At 40.2% G+C, this 20615-nt stretch overlaps 2 protein-coding genes across 3 annotated transcripts in view; one reads left to right on the top strand and one right to left on the bottom strand.

The window, feature by feature from the left end:
* The window catches only part of LOC123657811 (protein Peter pan), a 6654-nt gene extending 2739 nt beyond the window's left edge, over positions 1-3915 (top strand). The window contains exons 5-11 of the mRNA XM_045593322.1: positions 247-308; positions 580-625; positions 1321-1425; positions 1852-1952; positions 2173-2301; positions 2614-2717; positions 3491-3915. Coding sequence (XP_045449278.1) covers positions 247-308; positions 580-625; positions 1321-1425; positions 1852-1952; positions 2173-2301; positions 2614-2717; positions 3491-3852 — 909 coding nt within the window. The 3' untranslated portion in view covers positions 3853-3915. The remainder of the gene's footprint in view (positions 1-246; positions 309-579; positions 626-1320; positions 1426-1851; positions 1953-2172; positions 2302-2613; positions 2718-3490) is intronic.
* The window catches only part of LOC123657808 (DNA replication licensing factor Mcm3), a 27719-nt gene extending 7104 nt beyond the window's left edge, over positions 1-20615 (bottom strand). The window contains exons 1-14 of one of the 2 annotated variants that reach the window (XM_045593318.1): positions 20403-20615; positions 20043-20320; positions 19207-19381; positions 18783-19021; positions 17910-18149; positions 17422-17586; positions 15973-16171; positions 12097-12245; positions 11470-11560; positions 10520-10735; positions 9826-9966; positions 9196-9306; positions 7986-8125; positions 6835-7057 (exon numbers count right to left, since the gene is read on the bottom strand). In XM_045593318.1, coding sequence (XP_045449274.1) covers positions 6856-7057; positions 7986-8125; positions 9196-9306; positions 9826-9966; positions 10520-10735; positions 11470-11560; positions 12097-12245; positions 15973-16171; positions 17422-17586; positions 17910-18149; positions 18783-19021; positions 19207-19381; positions 20043-20320; positions 20403-20474 — 2418 coding nt within the window. In that variant the 5' untranslated portion in view covers positions 20475-20615 and the 3' untranslated portion in view covers positions 6835-6855. Of the gene's footprint in view, positions 1-6703; positions 7058-7985; positions 8126-9195; positions 9307-9825; positions 9967-10519; positions 10736-11469; positions 11561-12096; positions 12246-15972; positions 16172-17421; positions 17587-17909; positions 18150-18782; positions 19022-19206; positions 19382-20042; positions 20321-20402 lie in introns of those variants that run through there. The other variant, XM_045593317.1, reaches the window with a different exon arrangement.

The following is a 20615-nucleotide window of genomic DNA, read 5'->3' as shown; positions in this document are numbered from 1 at the left end:
TAGTCGCAAGATAAACACTCAAACTCATAGCAGTGATACTCATACTCTTAAGAGTAACACGTACTCTCAAAAGAGTCAGTATACAAGTGCCAATATAACGAGATTTTAAACAGCTCAAATGTAATCAAATTATTTTGACAAAGTAATGTAAGGATTTAGGAGTGGTAGAGAATGCAACCTCAATTTAATTTTGAGATTTGCTTCGAAATTCATTTAATTATTTCTACAGTGAGTTTTTTTTTACAGATGGTGCAAGGTAAAATACCAAATTTAAATCGGTGTAAGGATATGTCGGAGTTCTTTGATAAGTAAGTATTTATTTACCAATAAAGCATGAAGTTATGAATTAAAAAGAGTTTAATCATATAGTACATGCAAAAATATTGCATTAATGACAGGATTATAATTTATAATTATTATAAAAAGGCTTTTAACATTAGTAGAAATGACACTAACACAAACTTTACATCACATTAAAATTGAACCCATCAATAAATTTACCAAATAATAATATTTATTGAATTTTATGTATAAATTTTAATAAAAGCATAAACATTAATGTCTTCACAAATATTACAGAGCGGCGCTACTGTCGGAAAGCGAATTTGAAGACGACGGCAATCAGGTAAGCTATAAACGCCCCATACTTAGTTGCCTCCTGTAGGATGTAAAATCTGTGACAGCCCCATATCATGATATAATCATCAGTCATCGCCAGTTGCCGTACCATGCCCCAACTTCTCATCACTAATAATTTTTATAAACAAGTTTATAAGGTTTAAATAACATTAAATATATTATAGTTTATTTGTGTAACCTTGGACACTAAATTCTATTCACACTGGATTTAAAAAAAAAATAAAGCAATAAAAAAAAAAACTAGCGTGCCTTAGACCATATGACAGAAGTAAAACTTCTGCAGAATAGACCTGCACTGTGTCTTAGATATACAAAACGTACCTAACTGGTTACGAGAGAAAGAGATAAAAAGAATGTATGAAAGAATGTGTGCTCGCTCTCTCTCTCTTGCTCCGTTCGCCTCGCCCGATCACACTTTTCCTAACACTCTCATCACGCATTCACCAGCTTACTCCCTAAGTCAAGAAAAAAAAGTTTGTTATTTGCAATTTGCAACACTAACACTAAATTCTATTCAGAGTAGATTTATAAAACAAATATTGGCTGTGTATGTATATTAGAAGCATTTTATTCTACGATTCAAGCTGGACTCATACACCCAGTACCCCCCACTGAGATCTCATGTCACTGTCTCTAGTTCTCGACTCTCAAACTGAAAGGAGCCCCTCCCCCCCCCCCCAGGTGGAGCTCCCACAGACCCTGAGCTCGCGCGGGGCGGCGGCTCGGTCTCGCTCTGCGCTGCGTCTCGTAGAACTGGGCCCACGTCTGCAGCTACAGCTTATTAAGGTAACACAAACACCGGTTTATAATATACATTATAATATGTCCAGCAATGTTTTGTTTTTTCGGACCATTCCCCCCCCCCCCCCCCTTTTTGAGTAGCGCCCGGGACTTGAAGACCCCCCACCCCTGACCCCCTCGCTTCGCCACTGCAAGTTGCAACAGAACAGTGTGGTCTGCTTGCAGATAGTTTTCCAAATTTTTCTTTGATATATTTAAACCAATAGACTGACGAGGGTGTTTGTATATTAGTCATCGTATTTGCATGGTTTTGGAAATTATATCCTTGACGACACTTTAACACTGACTTTCAAACAAAAATATAGTTTCCTTCACGGTTTGCCCGATTAAGGGTTAAACTCTTCGTTACTAAAGTAATAAAAACAAAATAATAAAATCTGTAATTTATGTAATAATTATTATTCATTTTAGGTTGAAGACGGTCTTATGGATGGCGAAGTTCTATTCCATGAGCTCGTTGAAAAAACGGAAGAAGAAAAGGCATTAATAAAGAAGAAACGTGAAGAAAAGAGGTAGAAGGATGACACATTATTTTATTTACACCTTAAACTTTTTTTTTTATATATATGCACCTTTTTTTGTATCGAGAAATAATAGACATTATGTCAAAGAAGCCTTCTATAAATGACAGCTAACACTAGCTTTAAATTATCTTATCTGTTTTTTGTTACCACTAATAACAATTACGTTTATTTACAAAATGATCTTTCTATAAATATTTTCTCTTTATAGGCGACTCAAAGAAAAGCGTAAAGCGCAACAAGCGGAAAACGTTAAGAGGAAAGAACAGGAGAAGGAAGAATTGAAACAGAAGGCATTGGAAGGGATTAAAAAGAAAAAAGAGTTGACTGAAAATCAAAGGTAAGATAAAATTCATTACTTTTATACAGGGCTCTTTTGTCAGTGAAATTTTTGCGAAGCTTAATTAATCTTTATTTAGTTAATAGTTGTTACTGCTCTACATGTTGAAAAGATGTTTTATTTTAGTATTTAGGATTTGCAACTAGACAGGAATAATTGTGTGCATTGGTTATGTCGCTGCATTTGCAAGTTATTCAAAAGGCTTAACTGTTTTAGCTGAGACTATCATGTTTACATTTATACTTTCCCCTCAATATTACATCAAATAGTTATCAATAATTGTAGTAATAATTATATTATTAATTTTTCCAGGCTAATGGAACTGGCAGCGGCAGAGAGTCAAGACATGTCGGTGGAGCAGGACGAAGATGACGCTGATTACTACCGGGAGGAAGTAGGGGAGGAGCCCGAGCAAGGTAAAGATTTTAATGTTTTTTTTTCTCTAAACTTAATAGAGGTGGTATATGGTGGGTAATGGTAAAGTTCAGCAACTTACTATTCTGATATTCAATTGTCTAGATTTTAGAATAGGCAAAAATTAACGAAATATAACAACCGTTCCTGGTGTTGTGGTGCGAGTAGTCGGCTAAAACACCGACGGTTTGGGGGTTCGATTCTCACTCGCGATGGATGTTTGCATTTGTTCAAATATTGTTTGGATGTCTGTACTTGTGGGTCTCGTAGAGCACGTTAAGCCGTCGATCCCGGTTGTTATCATTAATACCTAATAGCGATCGTTACTCAAAGTAGGGAATATATCCACCAACCCGCATTGGAGCAGCGTGTTGGTTTAAGCTCCAATCCTTTCCTACATGGAGAAAGAGGCCTATGCCTAACAGTGGGAGGTTACAGGCTGAATGCAATGTAACCAAATATACTGTTTACATTAAAGCTAGAATAAAAAAAAAAATGATAATTGATACAGAGATCAAAGGCAGAACTATTATTACTTAATCAATCACTATTTTATGGTGTTATTTTTACTTGCCTAGTGGTACGGCCAGTAGTTCAGAATCAAAAAGGTCATAAGTAAAACATCGTCCTACCAACAAAATAATACAAATATTGAAGGAAGTGGTTTATTAATCATTAAAATTAATAAGGAAACTAGAAATTAAATGCAAATTAATCGTTATTGAGTTGTAAAACGTGCAATTTTGCATATAACTAACGAATCACTAAATTCCAGATCTCTTCAGTCAGAATCCATCAAGGAAACGAAAGGCAGAAGGTGATGGTGACGTCCGAGGATTTAAGAAGATGAGATTAGACAAAAAGTTGAAAAAGAAATACCAAAATAACGAAGAAACTGGACAAAATCGGCATAAAAATGGTAAAAGAAATTACCAGAGCAGAGACGGTGGGAAAACCTTTAAGCGCCACGCCTCAAACTCATATGACCAAGATGGTAAATTTGATAACAAAAAAAGGAATAATAATCAATCCGGTAAATCCAAGAAAGTGTTTGGTGGGAAGTTCAATAAAATGAACAAGGCTGGTAAAGGGAGACCGGCGAAAGGTGGAAAAGGCAAGGGAAAGTCTAGAAAGTAGTATTTGTAAATAAAAATATGATAATATTTTCGTATACTGTGTAAAATATATTGTTTAAGATAATCGAATTTGTTTTTTTTTTAAATATTTTATGTAGTGACTACGTCTCGTAGTATTTTCGCACTACAGTGGTAAAGATTTGGTAATTATCTATTCATTTGCCTCAAAGCCTGTCTAAAAATTTAAAAAATACCATTTACCTTTACTTAACTACATTTTTTTTATACAATGATGGGCTTCCGTTAGACCACTATTTCACCTGATGATAAGCGAAAATGCGGTCTAAGATGGAGCACGCTTACCTAGAAGTAACCTATTCACTCGCGACTTAGGGCCGGTTTTTTGATCCCTAGTTAACGCGACCATTAGTTAAAAATTGCAACAAATAGTTAAATTTCTATAAAATACGTTTTTTGACCCATAGTTAGCTTAACTAATGGTTGAAAAAGTAACAAATAGTTAAAATATTTAACCACAGCAACGTCGGGGGTTTAGCCATATGACTAATAGTTAACTTTTTGTTCTCACAAAATCAACATCTGTTCTTTTGTTTTATACCGTGCCCATTGATAACTCTGTCTTCAAAGCAAGGTATTGGGTACTGATATCGTTTCGTAATTCGTTGAAATTGAGTATCGAGTTCAGTATTTACGCCGATTTTGTAGGTACCTAATGAATTTAAATATAACCAGATACTTTGACATATGGGATAGTTCATCTGATGATGAAATAGTTACGGAGTATGTTCTAATGCGGAAGACCTTAGGTGTTTAGACCACGTAATTCGCCGCTGGAGCATTGGGATGATGTCGAATTTTGCAATTTGTTTCATAGTGCGGAAGCGAACTGCGTCATAGTTAAACTTTTTGGCTAGTGATCGCGAGGCTGCATCTTTTTGTTGATTACTGGCATGATCAGTTTTTTTACTGGTCAATATGGGGTAATCCTTAAGAAGCAACGTTAATTTAGATGACTCATCCTGGTTAAAGTTGGCATTACGTTCTCTACACAAAGAAATGGAAAATATTAAACATATTATGATCTTCAAGAACCGCTTTACATTATGATAAAAAGTTAAAAACAACTCTTGCACTTATTTGTTGCTTGACGTCATTATTTAAGTTTATTTTAAGCTAGTCTTTAATCTTTAATTAAAAATAGGTACAATTATTATTCTTTTAAAAATTCAGTGAATTTACATGAATTGACATATCACGTCACGACTAACGTCAAAATGCATTCGGATCTACAAATATTACCATATGAAAATAACGACTCCCTACGAAAAATGACCTTACCCCAGGTTCATTGCAATGGCAATACTTTAACTATTCGTTAATTCTTACTAAAGTTAAAATAGCGATCAAAAAACGAAACTTCGGCTTAACCATTAGTTAGTGTCTTAACTATAGTCAATTTGACAAATAGTTAACTCTACTTTTACTACGGATCAAAAAACCGGCCCTTAAAGATCCCCAGGTTATAATTTTCCGGTAATACAGACGCTGGTAGAGTTCCATTTTTTGGCCGTACGGATCAAGAATGTACTAGTGCGTATAGGGGGAATGTCATATATATAAAAGGGTGGCGTAACGCAGAGCGCCTGGTTGTACGAAGATGGAAGGGGAAGGGGGGGAATTAGGTCATGGAGTTCCTGCGCACACTCCAGTGTATCCGATAAAAAACCGACAGGCCGGCCACCCTACGCCGATGACACCAACTTTACAGCTAGATCTCCTTTTCAACAAACTAACAAGTATTATATTATCATTATTTGATCTTTAATCTTACCTATTATTGATCCTTCTGACAATGTATAAGAAAATAGGGGTTGTAAAATTAAAATACAAAATAGATTAAATCATAATTTTATTTAAGAAGTTCATCTTAAAATGTAATTGTAGAAAATTTAAATCTAACATATTGATAGTCTAGCTTCATCACAGTATGAGGCAAATCAACTTAACAATTAAAATAAACCAGATCAAATAAACTTATAAACCGATTTTTACTTGCATTATCAAACCATGTTATTCAATGATTGAAAGAGCCATAAGGAATATTGTAATATTTTATTACGATAGAGATGCGTTCAGTAGAGTGCTACTAAATGCTTAAAATTTAAATTAAATGCTTAAAATTTAAATCTTCAATCAAAATATGACAATATTTTTAATTAACCATGTTTAAAACACAAAAACTTTTTTAAAATATAAAATTAGAACGTTTTATATAATTATATTACGTTGTTATAGTATATGAAAAAAAAAGCTATTTTAACTATATTTCAAACAAAAATTTCAATAGATCGGTTCTGTGTACTCTACTGAGCGGCTCACTATCTCACTATCGTGTTTTCAAGCAGAGATTTAAATAAATTTGATTTAAAAATTGTAAACCCTTATTGGTTATATAATAATAAGTTTGTTGAAACGTCTGTTCCCTTGCGGCATATTTCCTATCGGTGAGATTATAACAATATTTTATCGTACCTTATTTTTGATTCTTGATAGTAAATGTAATATTAACATCACATAAAACTTATAAAAAAATGATAGGTACAATTGTTTACAATGTAGACAGATAACAAAGTATTTGCAATCTATTATATTCTTATTTAGCCAATCATGCTTTAATATCAAATATATCAATGAATTAAAGAATCTTTAATGAAAAGAATTCAAACACTTGTCTTGTATTTAAAGCTTACAAAACAAGTATGATTAAATCACACTTGTTTTGTAAGCATAACCGACCATGTAAGGAACAATTAAACAATTTTTTCGTATTAACAAATCCAAGTAATCCACCATTTTAAAGGAATATTTTAGGTATTTTACGAAACAAAATATTTTTATGTGAAAGTTTATTTCATTTATAATGCAAAAATAATCACAAATTGAACACGATCATTCAAATAATTCAAAACAATTATATTTCAATCAAGTTTTCACTTTAGTTCATATGGCCACTACTGTATACTTATCATCTACACAACAGTAACTAAATAAGGAAAACAATATCATCTGCCATCATGACGTGGTTGTCATGAGTCATTCGGTCAAGAGCCGCTTGTATTTCACCAGTTTCGAAGATTTCGTGTGAATATTTGTCGTTGACATACGCCGTGATACGGTCTAAGGGAAGAGAGTTGGCGCGTTCTTCGCGGAACAGTTGCTGGAGGGCTGATTTGAATTGAGTTAACCTGTAAAATAAAGTTATATAAATATTTATATGTAAAACTCCTTTAGAGAGTGTAGACTTACACTGGTAACAGGACGATTAAGACTCCAGTGTAGCATGTATAACAGATAAAATGAAATATGAGGGATTTTCAAATCCATTTCCATTGTAAATTTTACATGACTGGTAAAGAAAACTACAATAAAAAAACGAATGTGCTTTGAACCACACAACTGAAGTAAAACTTCCTTTAGTTGCCCCTATAGTAATATACTTATATCTCCCTCTGAACGTCCGTTCCCCTCGCCCAATCACATTTTTCGTAACGCTCCCGTCACGCATTCACCGGCATACTCCCTAAATCAAGTGTGAGTAAAGACGTTTTACTTCAATAAAGGTTTGTTACCAATTCACATTTATTAACATATATTTATTATTATTTGTTTCTTTTTCCTTAGAATAGAATTCAGTTAATGGAAAAGGCTTTCTAGCCTTATATATTATGCAATGACACATTAAAAACAACAGCAAAAATAAAAAGCTGCTAAAACGGCGTAGGATATTTAATAAGCTATAACTTTACAAGTTAATAAAATAAAGGTTGTGTGTGTGTGTGTGTGCGCGTGTGTGTGCGCGTGTGTGTGTGCGTGTGTGCGTGCGTGCGCGTATTTGTGATTCACAGACGGCGAAACTTCTGACAAGTATTCTACAAGAGACTTTTTTACCGACATTATAAAATACTGTTTAATTTATTCTATCTAATTCTCACGCCGACTTACTCCTATACATTTATGTGTTTGTTTCTTTATAGTGACGCATTTTCGTTTCAAATCACAACGATTACAACGAAGTTTTACTTCAAAAAGATCAACATCAAAAATGACTAGATATATCAAGAGGTGTCATGTCACATTATGTCAAGGACGAAAGGATAATGTCAGGACACTAACCGGTTTGCTTCAATAGTCTTCTGTGAAGATCTAGTTGTCCTTTGTGAAGGTTCAGGTTGTGAAGCATGAGCGGCACGCAGTACTGGCTCGGCTTCCTCGTCTGATGAAAACTCATATGGGTCTTGTCCTTGAGAACCATCCTGGAAATTAATTATGTTTATCATTGACAACCGATCTGGTGTAGTTCAAGTGGCGACAATAACGCCAACATTGAGGCAAACGAGGTAGGGCACAGCAGGAAATCTCATGCTCAAAATCTGAAACCACGAGAGGAGCTAGACTAGAAATAAATATTGGTATGTATGCGAGACAGGGCACAGCAGGATCATCATTATAACAGTCTATACAGTCCACTGCTGGACAAAGGCCTCCACAACTTTACGCCAAAAATAACGTGAACTCATGTGTTTTGCCCATAGTGACCACGCTGGGCAGGCGGGTTGGTGACCGCAGTACTGGCTTTGTCGCACCGAAGACGCTGCTGCCCGTCTTCGGCCTGTGTATTTCAAAGCCAGCAGTTGGATGGTTATCCCGCCATCGGTCGGCTTCTTAAGTTCCAAGGTGGTTGTGGAACCTTGTTATCCCTTAGTCGCCTCTTACGACACCCACGGGAAGAGAGGGGGTGGCTATATTTTTTACTACCGTAGCCACACAGTACAGCAGGATATATCCTATTAAATCTGTTCTAGCCCGACTGGGGAAGTACCTTGATCTTATAGAAGATCATAGTTAGTGTTATGTTCCTGTGATGGTGTTAAGTGGTAGGTAGCCAGAGCTCCTGGAGTGATTGGGGGATAGGGTCGTCAACGCTTTTGCGATACTTCTGGTGTTGCAGCGTTTATAAGCTACATTAATTACTTACCAATAAGTGAGCCGTACGCTTGTTTGCCGACCTAGTTGTATAAAAAAAAATCTTATAGTACTGCAAGTGGTTGCGATAGCACCAACGTTCTAAGATTCGTGCATGTAACCGTGGGTATTCCACAGTTAGTCGAGAGCGTTAAAGCCATCAGTTTGGCTTGTTATCATAGGCACAGACAGTGATTCTAACTATAGTCGGGAAATTATGTCCAAAACCAAAGTGGAGCAGAGCGTGGCGAGAAGATTTGGGCAGCAGTAAAACATTTCAATTACACAGTACAAGTACATTATTTAATTTTCTCTCATTATCTAAAGTATCATTTTTAAAGATTTTGTAATAAATGATTACCGTTCTCCTAGATTTCTTAGCGCGCGGCTGTGAAGGCTGTTCGCTGTCGGACGCGTTCTCTTCGCCTCCGGATGACGCTCGTCGCTTGCGACGTTTCTCTTTTGTAAGAACCTGAAAACATTTTTGATTTAAAGTTTTTTGACAAACAGGCAGTTATTATACACAAATAGGCTATATTGTATATACCAGTACAATTTCGCCAACCTGCAGTGGTGCTACGTGACGGATTAAGCTCGACCCTCCTCCTCCTACATGGAGATAGAAGCCTGTGCGCGGCAGTGAGATATTACAAGTGAATTGTATACCACAAGCTCTGATCCTTCTCCTACATGGGGAAAGAGGCCTATGCCCAGTAGTGGGATATTACAGGCTGAAGCGTATACCACTAAAGATAATAAGTTACCTATTAGCCCTGCTTTCTGTTCCGCAGGTTTCAGGTTCGATTCCCGCCTGAGTCTGGGCGTAATATTTGTATTTATACATTTATATATGTATTATTTATATGTATATTTATAAAAAAAAAAAAATTCGCCATAACAGTCGCCTGTTATCTATAACACAAGCGTTTAGTTGCTTACTTTAGAACAGATGACTGCGTGAGTATTGTTAAAGATATTTATATTTATTTACCTTCTTAAAGTAAGCGTAGTGCACGAGCTCGATGGCCGCCTCCGCGTCTTGTTGAGTTATCTGGAAGCTCAGGCGACTCTTTGCATGAGCGGTGGACAGACGGATCAGAGTCTCTAGAGTACGAGCTGTCACTGGCTGTGTCTGTGGGGAATTGCAGATATGAAAATACCGTGGTTTGAAACTAACAATATATATAATAGAAATAAAAATAATAGAATTTATTTTTTATATACAGTCATCTGTTCCTATGATAAGCAATGCTTTGCTTGTTATAGGCAAGAGTTGACTGTTATAGCAATTTTTTTTAAATATACATAGAAATAATACATGCCTGACCCAGACGGGAATCGAACCCGCGTAGCAGAAAGCAGTGCCACTACAAACTGCGACAATGGGCTAGTAGTGATATTTACATATATTTGAATATCGTCTATATTGTAATTCTCAATCCTGGAAATAATGGTTATTTATGTCTAAGAAAAATTTAGACATTTTTAAAAATAAACTCCAAAATAGATTAATAAAAATTGGACATTAAAACCACTTCTGAATTCTTTGTTACACAACTAATATAAAAATAGAATACAATTTTAAATTTAGGGCTTGGAAATATTAAACTAGAAACGATTGAGGTTTACGTTAGTTATTGACAATCTCAAACTATTTTAGTTAAGCTATCATTAATCACACTTACTCTCGCCACGTCACTTTCCATCATATCTTGGTTTCGAAGCCTGGCATACTCGTCGGCAATGGTGTCTGAAGCCTCTTGAGTCAATTTAGGTTTCATGAGTCGAGCAATGTGTATGAACTTCCTCATAAACTTAGTACTTAGAATTTGGTCTTTCTTGTTCCGCGTGTTTCCGTGGAGCAGTGGATCGTACTTCTCGTATATTGACTCGTTTGAATCCTGATTAAAAAAATATTATTTTTCATTTTAGGTCACAATAATTTATGGACATATATATAGGTGCCTCAGAGCACGTAAACCCGTCGGTCCCAGTTTTTATGTACCTAATAGTGATCGTTACTCGTAGTAGGGAAAATATGGGCCAACCCGCAGTGGAGCAGCACAGTCGGATATTCTTCAACCTTTATACCGTGTACTTCAACCGTGTAGGAGGAGCACAGAGAAAGAGGTCTATGGCCAGCAGTGGGATGTTACTAGCGGAATCGTGATGTATATGCACAGGGACAATGAAGAGAAACTAGCAGAAGAAATACCTGAGCTTATAAATGTTTACATTTTTAAGTTTCAGCCCTGATTGTAAGCAGTTATCATAGCCCATAGACACCTGCGGCACCAGAAGCATCGCAAGAGGGTTACCAGCCCTACCCTTGACCCTCTAGGAGGATCAAGGGTAGGGCTCCAGAGAGTCTAACTCTGGGTATCTTACTCACCACAGGAACATAACACTATTTATGAGCTATTTTATTTGGTCGTAATCTTCTGTAAGGGGTAAGTACTTTTGTTAATGTTAATTATTATTTTCTTGGTGTACAACAAAGTGTTATTATTATTACATTGCCAGTTGGGCTACTTCATAGATTATGAGCAGGATATTTCCTACTGTGTGCTTATCTCAATAACAAGGATTATATTTATATATATATATATATTTAACAAAACAAAAATATACAAACCTCAGCATCTTCATTGTCAGGATTTTCTGTAGAGAGCATTTCCACTGATAAACCCATCGGCAGAACTTCGCCGTCTTGTTCTTTCGGATTTCTAAAAACAAACAAAAACTTGTAAATGTAAATGATAGTTTATACAGCTTTAAATGAGAGATTAATCACAGATTTAGGCTTTCAAGACTTCTATGTTGAAACGATTTTAATGCAAGTTACATTTATTGCCAACTTACGCTATCAGCCTCTGACAAGCTATCGCTACTGAAACAGTAGCGCCCAGCTAGTGAAATATTTTTTTTATTTTTTATTTTTTTGTCTCACTAGGTCGGCAAACAAGCGTACGGCTCACCTGATGGTAAGAGATTACCGTAGCTTATAGACGCCAGCAACACCAGAGGCATCACAAGCGCGTTGCCGACCCAATCCCCAATCCCCCCAGGAGCTCTGGTCACCTTACTCACCAACAGGAACACAATACTGCTTGAAAACAGTATTATTTAGCTGTGGTCTTCTGTAAAGTCGAGGTACTACCCCAGTCGGGCTGCTCCAGATTTTGAGCAGGAAATTCCTGCTGTGCCCTACCTCAGTTAAAAATATAAAAATAATATTAACATAAGGCCAAAATAATCTTACCTATACCGATGCATTCTCAGCACGTGTTCAGATATCATATTGTCGTGGTCCGCGTCCGCGATGTCCAGCATCACGAACAGAAGATCGAAACGCGAGAGTAAAGAGTCTTGCAGCCCGATGTTCTCCATTGGCGTTTTGTACTGATCATACTGTGGACAGAAATTTGTTATATATTTAAGATTCATAATTAGTGGTGAGCAACGTGGCCAGAGCTCCTGGGGGGACTGGGGGTTGGGTCGGCAACGCGCTTGCGACGCTTTGGTGTTGCAGGCGTCTATAGGCTACGGTAATCGCTTACCATCAGGGGAGTCATCCGCTTGTTTGCCAACCTTGTTTTATAAAAATAAAAAAAGGCCTGAACTATAATTTAGTTCGTTAAATTATCAAATGTGTTTTATTTGTTCTTTGAGAGTTTTACTACAAACTTTTTTACCCAGTTTAAATATTTTTAAATCAGTTAGTCACCCAGTCTCGTGGACAAGACATTTGTAGATAATGTCGAAATATCGAGCTTCGCAAAATAATAATAATAAATATGTATACAATACACACACGATCGTCTGTTCCTAAATTAAGCAATTTAATGCTTGTGTTATAGGTAACAGCCTACACCAGTACCAATACCTACATTTTTTTATAAATAATACATATATATAAATAAATATTGATATTACACCCAGACTCGGGGTGGGAATCCTCGGAGCAGAAAGCAGGGTCACTACAAACTGTGCTAACGGGCTAGTCAAAAATGAAAATAAAAAACACGGTAAATAAGTTTTTGAATAAATCCCTATATTAGTTCGTGGACGGCGGTGCGGTCCTCGTCCGACATCTTGTCGAACTATCTCAATATAAGGTGCGGTGTTCAAGTCGTACACACTCACCCGGCCGTACACAGGGTTGGCGGCCGCCAGCACGGCGCACCGGGCGTTGAGGGCCGCGTGGACTCCCGCCTTGGCGATGGTGACGCGGCCCTGCTCCATGACCTCGTGGATGGCGGTGCGGTCCACGTCCGACATCTTGTCGAACTATCTCAATATAAGGTGCGGTGTTCAAGTCGTACACACTCACCCGGCCGTACACAGGGTTGGCGGCCGCCAGCACGGCGCACCGGGCGTTGAGGGCCGCGTGGACTCCCGCCTTGGCGATGGTGACGCGGCCCTGCTCCATGACCTCGTGGATGGCGGTGCGGTCCACGTCCGACATCTTGTCGAACTATCTCAATATAAGGTGCGGTGTTCAAGTCGTACACACTCACCCGGCCGTACACAGGGTTGGCGGCCGCCAGCACGGCGCACCGGGCGTTGAGGGCCGCGTGGACTCCCGCCTTGGCGATGGTGACGCGGCCCTGCTCCATGACCTCGTGGATGGCGGTGCGGTCCACGTCCGACATCTTGTCGAACTATCTCAATATAAGGTGCGGTGTTCAAGTCGTACACACTCACCCGGCCGTACACAGGGTTGGCGGCCGCCAGCACGGCGCACCGGGCGTTGAGGGCCGCGTGGACTCCCGCCTTGGCGATGGTGACGCGGCCCTGCTCCATGACCTCGTGGATGGCGGTGCGGTCCACGTCCGACATCTTGTCGAACTATCTCAATATAAGGTGCGGTGTTCAAGTCGTACACACTCACCCGGCCGTACACAGGGTTGGCGGCCGCCAGCACGGCGCACCGGGCGTTGAGGGCCGCGTGGACTCCCGCCTTGGCGATGGTGACGCGGCCCTGCTCCATGACCTCGTGGATGGCGGTGCGGTCCACGTCCGACATCTTGTCGAACTATCTCAATATAAGGTGCGGTGTTCAAGTCGTACACACTCACCCGGCCGTACACAGGGTTGGCGGCCGCCAGCACGGCGCACCGGGCGTTGAGGGCCGCGTGGACTCCCGCCTTGGCGATGGTGACGCGGCCCTGCTCCATGACCTCGTGGATGGCGGTGCGGTCCACGTCCGACATCTTGTCGAACTATCTCAATATAAGGTGCGGTGTTCAAGTCGTACACACTCACCCGGCCGTACACAGGGTTGGCGGCCGCCAGCACGGCGCACCGGGCGTTGAGGGCCGCGTGGACTCCCGCCTTGGCGATGGTGACGCGGCCCTGCTCCATGACCTCGTGGATGGCGGTGCGGTCCACGTCCGACATCTTGTCGAACTATCTCAATATAAGGTGCGGTGTTCAAGTCGTACACACTCACCCGGCCGTACACAGGGTTGGCGGCCGCCAGCACGGCGCACCGGGCGTTGAGGGCCGCGTGGACTCCCGCCTTGGCGATGGTGACGCGGCCCTGCTCCATGACCTCGTGGATGGCGGTGCGGTCCACGTCCGACATCTTGTCGAACTATCTCAATATAAGGTGCGGTGTTCAAGTCGTACACACTCACCCGGCCGTACACAGGGTTGGCGGCCGCCAGCACGGCGCACCGGGCGTTGAGGGCCGCGTGGACTCCCGCCTTGGCGATGGTGACGCGGCCCTGCTCCATGACCTCGTGGATGGCGGTGCGGTCCACGTCCGACATCTTGTCGAACTATCTCAATATAAGGTGCGGTGTTCAAGTCGTACACACTCACCCGGCCGTACACAGGGTTGGCGGCCGCCAGCACGGCGCACCGGGCGTTGAGGGCCGCGTGGACTCCCGCCTTGGCGATGGTGACGCGGCCCTGCTCCATGACCTCGTGGATGGCGGTGCGGTCCACGTCCGACATCTTGTCGAACTATCTCAATATAAGGTGCGGTGTTCAAGTCGTACACACTCACCCGGCCGTACACAGGGTTGGCGGCCGCCAGCACGGCGCACCGGGCGTTGAGGGCCGCGTGGACTCCCGCCTTGGCGATGGTGACGCGGCCCTGCTCCATGACCTCGTGGATGGCGGTGCGGTCCACGTCCGACATCTTGTCGAACTATCTCAATATAAGGTGCGGTGTTCAAGTCGTACACACTCACCCGGCCGTACACAGGGTTGGCGGCCGCCAGCACGGCGCACCGGGCGTTGAGGGCCGCGTGGACTCCCGCCTTGGCGATGGTGACGCGGCCCTGCTCCATGACCTCGTGGATGGCGGTGCGGTCCACGTCCGACATCTTGTCGAACTATCTCAATATAAGGTGCGGTGTTCAAGTCGTACACACTCACCCGGCCGTACACAGGGTTGGCGGCCGCCAGCACGGCGCACCGGGCGTTGAGGGCCGCGTGGACTCCCGCCTTGGCGATGGTGACGCGGCCCTGCTCCATGACCTCGTGGATGGCGGTGCGGTCCACGTCCGACATCTTGTCGAACTATCTCAATATAAGGTGCGGTGTTCAAGTCGTACACACTCACCCGGCCGTACACAGGGTTGGCGGCCGCCAGCACGGCGCACCGGGCGTTGAGGGCCGCGTGGACTCCCGCCTTGGCGATGGTGACGCGGCCCTGCTCCATGACCTCGTGGATGGCGGTGCGGTCCACGTCCGACATCTTGTCGAACTATCTCAATATAAGGTGCGGTGTTCAAGTCGTACACACTCACCCGGCCGTACACAGGGTTGGCGGCCGCCAGCACGGCGCACCGGGCGTTGAGGGCCGCGTGGACTCCCGCCTTGGCGATGGTGACGCGGCCCTGCTCCATGACCTCGTGGATGGCGGTGCGGTCCACGTCCGACATCTTGTCGAACTATCTCAATATAAGGTGCGGTGTTCAAGTCGTACACACTCACCCGGCCGTACACAGGGTTGGCGGCCGCCAGCACGGCGCACCGGGCGTTGAGGGCCGCGTGGACTCCCGCCTTGGCGATGGTGACGCGGCCCTGCTCCATGACCTCGTGGATGGCGGTGCGGTCCACGTCCGACATCTTGTCGAACTATCTCAATATAAGGTGCGGTGTTCAAGTCGTACACACTCACCCGGCCGTACACAGGGTTGGCGGCCGCCAGCACGGCGCACCGGGCGTTGAGGGCCGCGTGGACTCCCGCCTTGGCGATGGTGACGCGGCCCTGCTCCATGACCTCGTGGATGGCGGTGCGGTCCACGTCCGACATCTTGTCGAACTCGTCGATGCACACCACGCCGCGGTCCGCCAGCACCATTGCGCCTGCTTCCAGCCTGCAAATACAAATATTTAACCTGGCAAAATGAATAATCTTTATATATGAGGATATATTAAAGTGCAGGAATATTATTGCAGCCTATCTGGGGAAGTACCTCGACCTTACAGATCACAGCTAAACAATACTGCTTTCAAGTAGTGTTATGCTTCTGTGGTGAGTAAGGTGGCCAAAGCTCCAGGGAAGGGTGAGGAGTCAGATCGGCAACGCGCTTGCGACGCTTCAGGTGTTGCAGGCGTCTATAGGCTACAATAACCGTTTACCATGTGGATCAACGCTTTTTTTTCAACCGAGTCGTAGAAAATGATAAAAACAAGTGACTGCACAAAATTGGATAGACTTTTCTTAGTTGTGTATGGTATTTTCAGGACAAGGTTTATGCAAAAAAAAAGGAAAAAAATCCGAATATAAATAAAAGATGGTATGAAGTCTGACGGATCGGCTACTAAGGTAATAATTATACCAAAAATTCTAAGGCTGATTATGTGTTTTATCAAAAAACATTACTTTAAAATTAACTGATTTTTAGAAAATTATCATGTTTAAATATGAAAGAAAAATATGACCTACCTGTTTGTTTCCTCCTTGAAATGCTTGTAACAAAATTATTATTTAGATTGAATATTTATTTATGGCACAAACACCATCGACACATCATAAAACCTTTGTGGGCATAAGAAATTACACATTTAAACATATAATTCAGTATGATTTGACTTTATAAATGTACTAGCTGGTACCCGCGACTTCGTCTGCGTAGGATTAGTAAGTACTTCGAGTAGCTTATTATTTTCTCAATATCTCTTTCTCTCAATATAATTATAGTCTATGTGTTATTCTAATGTATAAGCTATATTGATTAAGCTATATTTGACGACGCGTTGGCGCAGCGGTCACAGTTCTGACTGTTGCGCTGGCGGTCGCGGGTTTGATCCCCGCTCACGACAGATATTTGTAATGGCCATATAGATGTTTGTCGTGGTCTGGGCGTTTGTGCACGTGTATTTTTTGTTTCCGGACCCCCAATACTGGAGAAAATCCTACTGGGGGCCGTTGAGTGTGAAGCGTTTGTTTGTTTGATTGTTTGTTTATTATTGTAAGCTTTCATTAAAATTCATTCTGTAGTTTTTGCATGAAAGAAGAACAAACATCCATACATCTATACATACAAACTTTCGCGTTTATATTATTAGTAGGATTATATACATTATATTTTTATATCTGTTAAGATTTTTATTTATTACTTGCCTACGGTCACCAGTTTCTGGATCTGTAGTGACAGCGGCAGTCAAACCCACACCAGATGAGCCTCGACCTGTCGTCGTTATAGCTCGTGGTGCAGTCACCAGTACGTAACGCAATAACTGCGACTTGGCTACTGATGGGTCTCCAATGAGAAGTATGTTGATGTCACTATAAATATAAATTATTAAGGTGATATTAAAATTCCCTCGTCTTCAGATTGATTATTTTTTTCCTTTTTTTTTCTAATTGTACGCATGATTTTTTATTTAGATAACCAGTTCATATTTTTTATTATTATGTCGGTAAAATCGTAAAATATTATTCATATTTTATCAATATGTAATTCGTTTTTATTTATGATTTCCAAAAAACAAGATTTACTAAAAATACCCAGGTACTTTATCTTTAAGCCTACTGAATTAAACTGAAACTTTTAATAGCAGAAAGTACCCTTTGAATATAAAAGTATAGAAATAATTAATAAAACATACCCTCTAAGTCTCGTGCCATTAGGCAGGATCTTCTCCATACCGCCCAGCAGTAAGCAAAGTATAGCTTTCTTGATGTAATCGTGACCGTGTATTGACGGTGCTAGTGATTTACTGAGCAACTCGAACATGTCATTCGTTGAACGCTTTGCCAAGCGTTTACATAATTTTATATCTTCTATTGTGATGTTCAGATTCATATCTTTGTTGATCTGAGTTATATTGTTTGCTATTAGGATGGTTCTAGAAAACAAAATATATAATTTTTATAAGCATGGAGTGCAGAACTTTTTTATTATATCATATAAATCTGTTTTATTTTTTATTGTTAAATGTCACACACCAATGTCATTATTATTAAATCTCTAATTGCAAATCACTATTTTTATTTTTCAATTTAAAAATATTTTTTCTCTGGTCCTTTTTAATATGAAGTTGCTGTTTTGCCAATTTTTTAAATTAATTTATCTACTGAGCAATACAATAAATATAGTTAACTATTAAAAAACAATTTTATTATTATATAATGATTACTCATTTCATCATTACAGCCTATACAGTCCACTGCTGGACATAGGCCTCCACAAGTTTACGCCAACAATAACGTGAACTCATGTGTTTTGCCCATAGTCACCACGCTGGGCAGGCGGGTTGGTGACCGCAGTACTGGCTTTGTCGCACCGAAGACGCTGCTGCCCGTCTTCGGCCTGTGTATTTCAAAGCCAGCAGTTGGATGGTTATCCCGCCATCGGCCGGCTTCTTAAGTTCCAAGGTGGTTGTGGAACCTTGTTATCCCTTAGTCGCCTCTTACGACACCCACTCACTCATTACTACTCATACTTACTCATTTACTAAGCAAAAATCAAATATACGTACCTAAAAGTACCAGCAGTAAAGCTTCCCTGTTTCGATGGTAAGCACCTGTAATTCCCCACAACCTGGACTCTATCTCCAGGCTTGCATTTGTCCACCAGATCATCATCACAGATGACATCAACACTCCTTGGCAATTGTCCAGCTGGAGCTCTTTCGGGCATTTCTTGCACTGTGAGCGTCTGATGGTCCTTGTATCTTGATAGTCCATATTCAGTCTCTAATGGGTTACCGTCATCGTCCTATAACAATAATTTAATAAAATATTAATTAAGCAGTTGACAAGATGGGCTAAACAAAGATATACACAATAAATTAAATTAAAATACCCATTACATAATATTTACAAACTTATTTTAATATTTGATTTTTTATTTAATTACTTTATTAGTAAACAAATAGTAATACATAGGAAAATAAATTTTACCTTGGTAGGATAAACAGCAGTGGTAGGGAATGCCTCGAATGATGTAAGATCAGTGTACTTGCGCTCCATCACTTTCTTAGTGGCAGGACAGTAATGCACACTTCGCACTACTTTGGGACGCACGAGCGACACTCTGGTGACTATACCCTCAACGCATATAAGGTTTCCTAAGTACCTATAAAGTAAGTATTTATTGTTATTAGTTTGAACAATCATAAATAATACAAAAACAAAATCATTACTATTTATAAAATATACATAGCATTGGTAAACGGCCGGTTTCATCAGTTCTGGAGAAAATGTTTCTTGCACATAAATTATAAAATGCAATAAGTAGGAAATGGACACTGCAGAACACAAGCACTGCAGACAATAAGAAACAGCAGGAGGTACAACAGTATCTGTGCCTCAATTTTTTTTTTTATATTATATATAGATACACACACATCCACAGGCTTATAATGCCCGTGCTTTTGTTGTTCAAAAAAAACATTACTGCAGCTTACATTAAGAAAACAAATTATTCTAACTTAGTATCCCTAATACAGAAGTGATGTGTCTCCTCAACTAATAAACTTTAACTTTTAGATTCACATTTTTGAATAGAAATATCTCATTAATATAGTGGAATTTTATGGTAAAAGGTAAGGTGAAAATAATATATCATATAACTTTTATCTGTTGTAATTTGTTTAAGTTGGTAATGTTACCATCAAATAGTGTTATCTGCAACTGGTGAAACCAGCCCTGAGTATAAAACAATACATAACATAGGTAGGTAAATAATTATATCAGATAACATACAAATATATACAACAGTTTGCTGTAAAACATACCTTGATGTTAAGCTTCTAGGGGTAACATGTTTTGTACCGAAACTGCCTGAAAATGCAACGAAAAATTCCTCTTGCTCCTTTGCATACGTAGGGTCTATAGAAGACACGTACTCTTTTAAAGCCCTCTGAAAGGCAATTTGTTCTTCAAAAGCGTTCTCAAGTATAGTCTTAGCTCTTTCGGGACTTTTTCTTCGCAGATCGTTTATATTAACATTAAGCCGCTTACACTTTTCACTTATCATTTGCTTTACTTTTTCAGTGTACACGCCTTGATCCTCCTAAAAAGTTTAAGAAATTATAAAGTAATGAATAGTACTTTAAAGTTCTAAAATATAGAAAGGTTACGTTGAAAATAATTACTTCATCGTCTAAGAATTCTAGATATTCTCTTTGAAGATCTCTTAAACGTTGGTCAAAATCACCGTCTTCCATTTTATATGTTTATTAAATTTTAAAATACTTAAACAAACTAAAAATAAGAGACTATTACAGCAACCCGGTATCCGTTTGAGTTTGACAACAACGTTTACAAAAAAAAAATTTGGCGCGAGATTTCCATTAATGACAGCTAAT

Source organism: Melitaea cinxia, chromosome 11 (assembly GCF_905220565.1).
Source record: "Melitaea cinxia chromosome 11, ilMelCinx1.1, whole genome shotgun sequence".
NCBI lineage: Eukaryota > Metazoa > Arthropoda > Insecta > Lepidoptera > Nymphalidae > Melitaea > Melitaea cinxia.
Note: the sequence above shows the minus strand (reverse complement) of the source record. Positions and strands in the feature narration are given on the sequence as shown.